Source organism: Schistocerca gregaria, chromosome 9 (genome assembly GCF_023897955.1).
Source record: "Schistocerca gregaria isolate iqSchGreg1 chromosome 9, iqSchGreg1.2, whole genome shotgun sequence".
Taxonomy (NCBI): domain Eukaryota; kingdom Metazoa; phylum Arthropoda; class Insecta; order Orthoptera; family Acrididae; genus Schistocerca; species Schistocerca gregaria.
Genome location: NC_064928.1, coordinates 242,515,360 through 242,527,976, shown reverse-complemented (window position 1 = coordinate 242,527,976; position 12,617 = coordinate 242,515,360). Strand labels below are relative to the sequence as shown.

Below are 12,617 nucleotides of genomic sequence, written 5' to 3'. Positions count from 1 at the left end.
CCTACAGAGTAGATTTCTAGTCTCCAGAAAAGTCATTATACTCGAACATAATACGTGTTCCAAAATTCTACAACTGATCAATGTTAGGGACAGCACGTCGCAAGGAGTCCCAGATTCGATGAACAATGTTCATGTCTGGGGAGTTTGAAGGGCCACCGGAAGTGTTTAAACTCAGAAGAGTGTTCCTGGAGCCACTCTGTAGCGATTCTGGAAGTGTGTGGTGTCGCATTGCCCTGCTGGAAATGCCCAAGTCCGTCGGAATAAACAGTCTACATGAATGGACTCAGGTGATCAGACAGGATGCTTACTTACGTGTCACCTCTCAGAGTCGTATCTAGACGTATCAGGGTTCCCATATCACTCCAACTGCACTCGCCCCACACGATTACAGAACCTCCACCAGCTTGAACAGTTCTCTATTGATTCGTGGGGTTGTCTCCAAACCCATACGCGTCTATCCGGTCGATACAATTTGAAACGAGATTCGCCAGATCAGGCAACATGTTTCCAGTCGTCAACAGTCCAATGCCGGTGTTGACAGAGCGAGGCGAGGCGTAAAGCTAGATTTTTCTGTCTGCCCGTACTTCAGAGATCTGTGCGTGTCTGTGACGGTCTGCAGCGATTAGGGCAGCACCGGCAGCCGGTCCCCGAGCTGAGAGAGGCTGCGACCGGGCCGGGGAGTTGAACCCGGATCCCCACGGTCTAGAGCCAGTGGTGCTGCTAACCGCTACACCACGGGCAGTAGATGGAGGCCGAGTGCTGTAGACGAAGAGATCAGGAAAACCAGCGTAGCGGAAGGGAACGTTACGGATACTGTTGATGGAAGACGTTACTTCCTACGGTCACTTAGAACGAATGAACGGAAACAGATGGCCAAAGAAAGTGTCAACGAGGATTACAGAGGACTCCAGGTCTACCGCCTATAAGACGGGTGACAGATGTCGAAGGAAGGGTAGGAACCGAGAGTGTGACTGCGGATAGCCGGATGCTGTGACCGAACGGTTCTAGGTGCTTCAGTCGGGAACCGCGCTGCTGTTACGGTCGCAGGTTCGAATCCTGCCTCGGACATGGATGTGTGTGATGTCCCTAGGTTAGTTAGGTTTAAGTAGTTCTGAGTCTAGGGGACTGATGACCTCAGATGTTGAATCCCATAGTGCTCAGAGTCATTTTAACAATTTTTCACTGCGGAGACTGAAGTGTGGATACTAAGCAGCCGCTGTACTCACAAATAAATACGTACAGACACGTAGGTGACCTGTTGCGATCGGTGGAGCAGAAGCTATTACCCCGAAGTAGGTTTATCACTTCTTTCGGCTGTAGATGCAACACGTCGCTCATGAACCGAATAATGCTTACAACGAGAACGAAAGGAAACGAAATTTAATGGGACGTAATCTGCGAGAAACGCTGACCTGCGAGACGTCGGGGACTCTGAGAAAGAGGCACCAACGAGACCTGGACACACACACAGTTTTATTTCAGCCCGTCTCCTCGCCACGGCTACGACGTCAGCGTGCGGCTTCTGGGGTTCTCCAGGAATCTCCAGAATTAACGGCCTGCGGTTACGACGCAGGTCTCGCGGGAGCGCCGCTGAAACTTTCAGAGGCAATTTTTGCGCCTCGTCCGGCATCTGCCACGTGTCCCTGGGTGTTAAATATTAACGGCACTCGCACGTCAATCCCACCACACAGACCCCTGACGTGAAAACAGAATCTGAAGATTACCTGCGAACAGAATCAAGTCCTCCGGGAAATTGTCATTGATTCCCCATTTCAGCCTCTTCAACACGAAATACACTGCCTGAAAAATAATAGTACACCTGGAAAGACGACATCGATTTGATCCGATAACGGCACATTCTACCTGCGGGATATAAGGTTCACTTACAATCGTTTCAGCGTCGTCTGCCGACAGGTCTCTTAGTTTCATAGCTACCAGAGCGCCATCCATGTCTACCTGTCTACTCTCTGACCATGAGGCTCAGTGTGGTGCAGACCTGTGAAGCAAGCAGACAACTCTGCCATGGAGTTGCACTCGTGTTGCTTACAGCCAACTGAGCGAATTTGAAAGGCGTCAAATTATGACATTCCGAGTGGAGGGATTGTTCTTTCAGAGAACTGCCACGCAAGCTGGACACACTGCATCAGTTGTGCGACGGTGCTGGTATCAGTGGCGACGAGAACGTTCTCACACACTTAGACGAGGCTGTGGACGTCCACGACTCAATCGTCGTATTGTAAGAACAGCAGTGTGCGGGCTGCTACGGGCGAGAAATGCCCATTTGCGAGCTTCGCTGGGTCGAGAAAACCATTTGTGACGTGCTAAGGTTTCTCTCTATGCGCGAGTTCGGGAGAAACACACTGGTTGCACTGGGTGATCGCTACAATTTTAGTTCAAAGTCAGTTATCTAGTAAAACTAGATGGTTCGAGCCACCCCCACCCCAAAAAAAATCAAAACCTTGGGGTTGCGTAAAATGTGGTTGGACTTCTTAACTAAACTGGCTACGTTGGATCTGAAGGGTGCCAACCACATCCGCTGCACTATCCCCAGTAATTTTAAATTAATGTCTACATCTAGATCTACATGATTACTCTGCTATTCACAATAAAGTGCCTGACTGAAGGTTCAATGAACCACCTTCAAGCTGTCTCTCTACCGTTCCACTCTCGAACGGCACGTGAGAAAAACGAGCACTTAAATTTTTCTGTGCGAGCCCTGATTTCTCTTACTTTATCGTGATTGCCACTCCATCTCAAGGATCGTGTCTATGACACTATCTCCCCTATTTCGCGATAATACAAATCGAGCTGCCCTTCTTTGTTATTTTTCGATGTATTCAGTCAGTCCCACCTCCTGCCAATCCCACACCGCCCAGCAATACTCCAGAATAGGTCGGACAAGCGTGGTGTAAGCAGTTTCTTTGGTAGACCTGTTGCACCTTCTAAGTCTTCTGCCAGTGAATCACAGTCTTTGGACTGCTCTACCCACAATATTATCTATGTGATCCTACCAATTTATGTTATTTGTAATTGTAATCCCTAAGTATTTAGTTGAACTTACAGCCCTCAGATTTGTGTGACTTATCGCGTAATCGAAATTTATCTGATTTCTTTTAGTACTCAGGTGAATAACTTCGCACTTTTCTTTATTCAGGGTCTAATGCCACTTTTCTCACCATGCAGATATCTTATCTAAATCATTTTGCAGGTCACTTTGATCATCTGATGACTTTACAAGACGGTAAATGACAGCATCATCTACAAACAATATAAGACTGCTATTCAGATAGTCTCCTATGTCGTTAATATAGATCAGGAACAATAGAGGGCCTATAACACTTCCTTGGGGAACGCCGGATATTACTTCTGTTTTACTCGATGACTTTCCGTCTATTCCTAGGGACTGTGACCTCTCTGAGAGGAAATTACGAATGCAGTCGCACAACTGAGGCGATACTCCGTAGGCACGCAGTTTGATTAGAAGACGCTTGTGAGGAACGGTGTCGAAAGCCTTTTGGAAATCTAAAAATATGTAATCAATTTGACATCCCCTGTCGATAGCACTTATTACTTCATGAGTATAAAGAGCTAGTTGTGTTTGACAAGAGTGATATTTTCTGATTCCGTGCTGACTATATGTCAATAAATGGTTTTCTTCGAGGTACTTCATAGTGTTCGAATACAGTATATGTTCTAAAACCCTGCTGCAAATCGACGTTAGTGATATGGGCCTGTAATTAAGCGGACTACTCCTGCTTGCCTTTTTGGGTACTCCGGTATCCCCGCTCTGCGGGCCCTCCCTGCGCAGCTCGTGAGGACACAACCCACAGACACCCGCTCTTCCTCATAGGTATTGGAAATGAGGCCGCAGTAGGGCTAGTCGATACGAGACCTGAGCCAGTGGCGCCAGACACAACAGGCTGCTGACTCAATGGCGCCACGGCTCAACTGCAAGACGAAAAGCTACGCACAGAATGAGGCCGCAGTAGGGCTAGTCGATACGAGACCTGAGCCAGTGGCGCCAGACACAACAGGCTGCTGACTCAATGGCGCCACGGCTCAACTGCAAGACGAAAAGCTACGCACAGAATGAGGCCGCAGTAGGGCTAGTCGATACGAGACCTGAGCCAGTGGCGCCAGACACAACAGGCTGCTGACTCAATGGCGCCACGGCTCAACTGCAAGACGAAAAGCTACGCACAGAATGAGGCCGCAGTAGGGCTAGTCGATACGAGACCTGAGCCAGTGGCGCCAGACACAACAGGCTGCTGACTCAATGGCGCCACGGCTCAACTGCAAGACGAAAAGCTACGCACAGAATGAGGCCGCAGTAGGGCTAGTCGATACGAGACCTGAGCCAGTGGCGCCAGACACAACAGGCTGCTGACTCAATGGCGCCACGGCTCAACTGCAAGACGAAAAGCTACGCACAGAATGAGGCCGCAGTAGGGCTAGTCGATACGAGACCTGAGCCAGTGGCGCCAGACACAACAGGCTGCTGACTCAATGGCGCCACGGCTCAACTGCAAGACGAAAAGCTACGCACAGAATGAGGCCGCAGTAGGGCTAGTCGATACGAGACCTGAGCCAGTGGCGCCAGACACAACAGGCTGCTGACTCAATGGCGCCACGGCTCAACTGCAAGACGAAAAGCTACGCACAGAATGAGGCCGCAGTAGGGCTAGTCGATACGAGACCTGAGCCAGTGGCGCCAGACACAACAGGCTGCTGACTCAATGGCGCCACGGCTCAACTGCAAGACGAAAAGCTACGCACAGAATGAGGCCGCAGTAGGGCTAGTCGATACGAGACCTGAGCCAGTGGCGCCAGACACAACAGGCTGCTGACTCAATGGCGCCACGGCTCAACTGCAAGACGAAAAGCTACGCACAGAATGAGGCCGCAGTAGGGCTAGTCGATACGACACCTGAGCCAGTGGCGCCAGACACAACAGGCTGCTGACTCAATGGCGCCACGGCTCAACTGCAAGACGAAAAGCTACGCACAGAATGAGGCCGCAGTAGGGCTAGTCGATACGAGACCTGAGCCAGTGGCGCCAGACACAACAGGCTGCTGACTCAATGGCGCCACGGCTCAACTGCAAGACGAAAAGCTACGCACAGAATGAGGCCGCAGTAGGGCTAGTCGATACGAGACCTGAGCCAGTGGCGCCAGACACAACAGGCTGCTGACTCAATGGCGCCACGGCTCAACTGCAAGACGAAAAGCTACGCACAGAATGAGGCCGCAGTAGGGCTAGTCGATACGACACCTGAGCCAGTGGCGCCAGACACAACAGGCTGCTGACTCAATGGCGCCACGGCTCAACTGCAAGACGAAAAGCTACGCACAGAATGAGGCCGCAGTAGGGCTAGTCGATACGAGACCTGAGCCAGTGGCGCCAGACACAACAGGCTGCTGACTCAATGGCGCCACGGCTCAACTGCAAGACGAAAAGCTACGCACAGAATGAGGCCGCAGTAGGGCTAGTCGATACGAGACCTGAGCCAGTGGCGCCAGACACAACAGGCTGCTGACTCAATGGCGCCACGGCTCAACTGCAAGACGAAAAGCTACGCACAGAATGAGGCCGCAGTAGGGCTAGTCGATACGAGACCTGAGCCAGTGGCGCCAGACACAACAGGCTGCTGACTCAATGGCGCCACGGCTCAACTGCAAGACGAAAAGCTACGCACAGAATGAGGCCGCAGTAGGGCTAGTCGATACGAGACCTGAGCCAGTGGCGCCAGACACAACAGGCTGCTGACTCAATGGCGCCACGGCTCAACTGCAAGACGAAAAGCTACGCACAGAATGAGGCCGCAGTAGGGCTAGTCGATACGAGACCTGAGCCAGTGGCGCCAGACACAACAGGCTGCTGACTCAATGGCGCCACGGCTCAACTGCAAGACGAAAAGCTACGCACAGAATGAGGCCGCAGTAGGGCTAGTCGATACGAGACCTGAGCCAGTGGCGCCAGACACAACAGGCTGCTGACTCAATGGCGCCACGGCTCAACTGCAAGACGAAAAGCTACGCACAGAATGAGGCCGCAGTAGGGCTAGTCGATACGAGACCTGAGCCAGTGGCGCCAGACACAACAGGCTGCTGACTCAATGGCGCCACGGCTCAACTGCAAGACGAAAAGCTACGCACAGAATTATGCGTTGCGCTACGGCCTAATACCCCCAGTAGTCTTCAAACAGTTGCTTTTATTCTCCGGAACTCATTTTAGATGCAGGTTCATGAGCGCGCATAATCGAAAACTGTTTTCTTTTGTGTTGCCGATCCACTGCCCCTGGCTGGCTGAGCCCCAGTGACGGCTCGTTGTCACCTGTTACTTGTTACTGCGTGAGCGGTACGTATGGAGGCGGAGCGGGACATCCACGTGGCAGAGTAAGGTCCGGTGAGCTTGCAGGAGGGCTGGGCAGGGCAGGGGCAGAAGGGGTGGCGCAACTCCCTTACAACAAAGGCACCCCATCCGAAGAGCTCGTTCAGAACCACTCAACGATGGCAGCTGTTTGTGTGTGTGTGTGCTTGGTAACCAAAAAAATAGAAAAAAGATTAATGTGTTTACTGAAGAAAGTCACGCTATCTTTGCCACGGATATCTTAGAGCGACAATTGGCTGATGACTGACGTGGAACTGGAGCGGCATCCTTCACCAAACTCGAATGACGTCATTATGTAGCATCATGCGAGTCCATGATAAAGGGTGCATCAGTCAGGAGACGCGTTCTTGCGCGCTGTCATTATACGAAAACACAATCCGGTTTCGCTAGCAAAATATTGCCTTCTGTTCAGTGCTTTCGTGGCATCCGCAGAGGCTGCACTTTCGGTTTGTAGCATTTCCATAATTCAGGGCAAGTCCCCGAAGAATAACAAACAAAGTGCGCGCATACAAAGCGTGCCTGATCTCTGACAGATCAACCCCCCCCCCCCCCCCCCTCCACCACAACACACACACACACACACTCACTCACAGAGAGAGAGAGAGAGAGAGAGAGAGAGAGAGAGACAGAAACAGAGACAGAGAGAGAGAGCTAGCAGCACTAAAACGAAATGTACGTCGGGTGTCCCATGTGATTTCACGAATCGCAGTGAGTTACTACATTGTTGATGTACTTCAGTGCATATAAAACAGCGAACAGCGTGCATAAGGTACAGTTAATGTACAGACAGGAATTCTTACGTTTTTCTGTGTACCCACTGGTTGAGTCAAGACCTCACCTCACACCAAACACTTTGTTGACACGGACGACCTTCAGAACTGGCCCGTCGCTGGAGCAGGCGACACCGTCCGCACACAGGAAGGAGCAGGCGTGCGCCAGAGCTGCTGGCTCACGTCGCGCATCACTGACCGTACCGTACGAGTCAGAGTGTGAAGCGCAGCGCTGCACTCTCCTCGCTCCCTGGACACTTGATTAAGAGGCCGAAATTCATATGCACAAGCTACTTTTACAATGATCCTGTGGAAAGCTCAGATGAGGAGAGTAATTTTAGTTCAGCTATAATGTTTACAATTTAGACGGGAAGCAGCCACAGGTTTCCTTTGAAACTTTGTAACGCCGGAAATGCATATCCCCCTATTTCCATCCATTGTACTATAATTTTTTTTCCTTATTTTGTTACCTCAAGATATAACATTTTTGTGTCTTTATATATTGTAAATGTTTTACTATATGTCTATATATGTATTTATGCATCTGTGTCGATGTATAATTGGTTTGTTTTGTAAATATTATTTGTATTTTTACGCTGGTCTAGGGAACAATATGCTATCGAACGATATACATCGATAGGTCGTGTGGGGAACCAAAGTGTTTAGGATCTTTGGTAGTGTTAACTTTGCCTCATGGAGCGCTGGCAGAGAGAGTCTGGATGGAGTAGGACGGTGGAGCAGGTGTGTTGAGTGACGCTCCCGCGAGTTGCCGCACTTTCGGGGTTTGGCAGCATGTAATTGCGTCGACTTGCTATAATAGTTTCTGACACGGTGTCGCGGACGGGAAGCAATTAGCTGGCGCACATCAAGAGCCCGTTTCGCCTGGTGACAGTGTCGAGAAGAAGGTGCGCCAACATCCAGCTTCTGCAACAGCGACGGCCGACAGTGACTGACTGTCGCCACCTCCTCGACCGACGACTTCAAACCTTCAATCAACCAACAAGGAAGACTGGAAGCACGTAAAGTTTTAGAACTGTATGGCAGACCTCAGCTTTTCAAACTGTTCCATTTGCCTCACAAAATTACAGCAACTTAGCATGAACTTTTGTTGCTCATTGTCCCAATTGCTTTACCAAGCAGGGTCCGTTCCTTTTCCGGAATGAACCCGAGTGTTGCTGAAATTCAAACGCCAGCATTAAAGTAATGTCATTCCATTTCACTGCTTTAATTTCAAAGTTATGTTAAAGTATTCATAGCTGGCTACAATATTTAGATTACACAAGCACAAATTAAGAGTGCGAGTTTTGTTACCATATTTTAGCTTACCTGTGACTGCAGCTCAGCTTGGTACGTACTAAATTTTACTATTGTTAATTGTTCAGAATCGTTTAAGTCAAGTTCAAAGTTAAATCTCTTATTTCTAAATTGCGTAGATTCAAGTAGCATTTGAAATGATTGTTGAGGTAGCCCAAGACTAACCTTACTTTATTGAATTTCATAGTGTTTCAGAAACAAAGTTCACTATTAATTTCAGTCACTAAATTAACTTTCAGTTTTCCGGTTTTAATAATTCTTTTGCTAAATTAAGTCAGAGTGTAGCGAAATTTATTACTTCTGACAAACATTCAGTTTTCACATAACACGTGTCAACCTTCAGTTGCCACGCTTTTAGTGCTAATTATATGTGCAACAGCCTTTCTTTTTCAGTTATTATAGTAGTTGTCCATAGGACTGGTGACAGTAATTTTCCCCAAATCTCAAATATCTAATTAACGCCAGTTAATTGTTAACTTAACGACCGCACATTTACTTTCTTTGTTAACTTTACCGCTTTTCAAAATTAATTTCCACCAGTTTCATTTGCTTTTTTCCTTTCATTAAGATGTAACCCTTTCCTCCCTCTTTACCGACAAATTAACTTCGGTGACGATTCCTTTTCCCAAATTTCCATTAGATACACGCGGTTTAATTTTTCATTGTCATTAAGGTCGGTAAATGAGGGGGAGGTTACAACTCTTTGTTTAAATCAATCCATTACTGGTTTCAGATGTCTTACAGTTGTCTGTACTGAGGTGAATAAAAAGATTTTCCGTCACAGTTCGCTAAACTTGCGAGAGCTTTTTTATTTCTGTTTCACCTTCACAGGAAGATTAATGAAACGATTTAAAAGTTTTTAAAAGACGAGATGTGGCTAAAACTTAGGTGGTGCATATGTCTGTCCTGATTTGGTGTTGATTTTGAAGTTAAGACATATTTGCACGAGGACTAAGTGAAGGCTGTTAAACTGTCTGGGAACAGCTTTGAAGCGCACTTCCTATGTTTTGCGACAACGCACATGCTCAATATTTACGGAACAAGGCACAGCTTCACACGATTAACTTATTAACGTACAACGCATGCACAGCAGTACATGTCACGGTACGACTTCATTGGTGTACAGGCTGGAGGAAACGCACCTGTACAATGGAGATGGCTGTTTTTAGCTGAAACCTGGATATGAAAGAGTAATGAAAACCGTGGGGTTACGACTAGTTGCTGTATTTCTACTCTTCCCCTAACAGTCTGAATATATCCTTCAATAAGAACGAAAGATAAAACCGCCATTTTGACTGCATCTAAGCCACAATACCAGATTATTAGTGAAAATAGCCGGAGCGCATACGGGAAATTAGTAGAAAAGAATAAGGATTACACTAGCAGAAGTATACAGACTGCTGTTTCTGGACACTGATGTGCGGTGTCTCAATTCTGCTGGGGACAGTTTAGTAGACTGGCCGAATGTCTGTGGACGACTGACAGCCCATACACCCTCAAAAACTGAAAGCAGCGGAGGCAGTGATATCGGACGCTGGGGTCTGGGGGGATGCTGAGCTTCCGACTCGTCCCACAGGCGTCCCACTGGGTTGAGGTCAGGGCTCTGAGCAGGCCAGTGTCCTCAGACCGTTGCCTCACAGGTACTGCTTTATGACGGGGAGCGTTTCCGTGCTTACCCGCCAGTAATCTCCGACCAGTTCCTCTACTGTAGCCAGCACACAGCGCTGTAAAACTGTGTCCACATCCTTCCTCAGTTAGCGTTATCTTTAGAGGAACGCAGTAGCCACGAAAAACACAAAAACAGCCCACACCTAAGACTACCCAGTCCCCACAAGACTTGATGACAGGTAACGTTCTCCAGGCATTCGCGAAATCTAGACACCTACTTCGGATTGCTACAGGGTACAGTGTGATTCGTCACCAGGAACCACCGGTTTCCAGTCATCCAGTGCCCAGTAGCGTGGCTGTTTACGACACCTGAGTCGCCTCTTAGCATCGACTACAGAAAAGTTATGAAGACCTGCTCTGCCGCACACTTCTGCGCTCCGTATGCACAGTCATTGTGCTGGGTGGACTGCTGGTAGCACTTTGGAACTCAGGAGCGATTGCTTCCGCTGACTTAGTGCTGTATTGTACAACCAGCCTCTGCGGTGCGCGGCGGTCCCTGCCCTGTATAGGAAGAGAGTGGCCATAGGTGAAATTTCCCGTGATTGGTTGATTAGCATTGGCAGAAAAATGGCCCCAAACGTCTCTCGCGCTTTCTATGTACGCCGTGCTTTTGAGTTGAATTGAAGTTCAGAGGACTTTTGCAAACGATTAAAAGGTATTTGAATTATTAAGAGACTTGTAATGCGTTGTGCATGCATGTTCGATTTAGTTGTATATCGTTTTTAGTACGTAATTAGCGTTTGCGATCTTAAATACGAGTTGAAATAATGAAGCGTTTTGTGACGAAGTCGGTAGGCCTACATGTTTGAAGTAAACACGTTAGTAATTGTACAGTATTGTTTTTGACATATGTAATTCGTTCTGCAGACGTTCGTAAACGATGCCAGGTTGTGCTCCATTTGGTTGTTCCAATAGAGGCTAAGGTGTATTTCGCATGTTAGCATTTCCACGCAATGAAGTAAGACGAAAGCAGTGGGCAGTCGCAGTCAACAGTCCTGACATAAATTAAACAGGAGCCTTGTGGAAACCAACTAAGTACTCTTATGTATGCGAAGTAAGTCGTTTTTGCTTTTTACTACATATAAAACAACTTGCAATATACGTAGTTAAATTTGAAAACAGACCTGTAAATTGGATGTGTGAAAATTATTAAAACACATTATTCTTATAAACAAAGCCATTAACGAATGATTTCGCCATATTGTCTTGTGCTTTTGATTCGGTGAGTGTGTACTCCACTACTGACCATTCAAAATTCCCGCCCGCAGTTTGGCAGAAAAATGGCCGCCGTATCGTCCGGTTGGCCACCCTCTCCCTATACCGGCACTGTAGCGGCAGTCAGCTTGGGCAGCCACAGAAGAGTTGTGACGTCGCTGGCGGTTTCGTTACTGAGGTAACACCCAGTGACTACTCCACGTCCGAAGCTAATGACCTCTCATTCTGCGCCTCTACTGAAGACACGACACTCCCCGCATCGATTCATACTGGCGTGTCCGCCTCTTGTCACGTGTGGCTGTCAGCACCGCCTTACGTAGGGGTCTCAGGAAACTTTTTGCCAGGTAGTCTGTATGGATTGTCCTCAGATGTTCATAAAATACGGGTTGGAAAGCTTTCTGCCGAGTGGTAGGGTAACAATTAGTCATTGTCCCGTCCATTCGTTGAAGGTTCGTGTAATTACAACCAAAATCAGTGGACTATTCCCTCTCGTCATTCTGAGTGATTAACATAGAAAAAGTGTTCAAAAGTGTGGGAATTCCGAGAGGGCATCGGGCCCTGCTGAGGGCATCGGGCCCTAAACTTACACACTACTGAAACTAACTTATCCCATGAACAACACACACACGCATTAACATCCGTTGCCGTCTATATTATTACTTAAACAATCATTAACGCTACAGTGAGCCTTTATAACATGACAGTTTAATACGCAAAAGCAATAGAACGATGGGGAATTTCAGTGTGCAAGTGAAACTAAATGTGGCTGCTAACACGAACATCATTCTTATAAAGATTGGTAGGAAGTGCGTTACTCCCGAATCAAATAAAAGAAGTAAATGGTTTAGGGCGAAACGGTCGGATCACGGATGGGGTGTGTTCCCTGTGTTAACAACGCCTTAACCTTGTCTGTCTACCGCAAACAAAACTGTTTTGAATTAAGAACTAGTGCAACTGTAGCAGCAGGGAGGTAACGCTGGCCACTACTAAAAAACAAAGAGGCCACGCTTCCTCAAATTTTCTCGACAAATACCGCCTGAAGTCGTCTCAATACGCAACTCGACCATTTTTGTGCCGTAAGAAACTGAAACGTGCATTACGCTTACGACAAACTAGACATAGTTTCTGAAACTGCTGTAATTAATGTCGTACCACATGTTCAGAAGAATTTTCGCTACATTACGCTCTTGGCGTATAGTGTTGCTGTTGCAACGGACAGTCAAACGAAAACCGGACACCCCAAACAACGAGACCGCGGA

The 12,617-nt window shown here is 47.9% G+C and overlaps 1 protein-coding gene across 1 annotated transcript in view; it reads right to left on the bottom strand.

The window, feature by feature from the left end:
* The window catches only part of LOC126291537 (melanopsin-like), a 254,604-nt gene that overhangs the window by 237,583 nt on the left and 4,404 nt on the right, over positions 1 to 12,617 (bottom strand). The window contains exon 2 of the mRNA XM_049985038.1: positions 7,230 to 7,418. Within this exon, the coding sequence (XP_049840995.1) occupies positions 7,230 to 7,418 (189 nt within the window). The remainder of the gene's footprint in view (positions 1 to 7,229; positions 7,419 to 12,617) is intronic.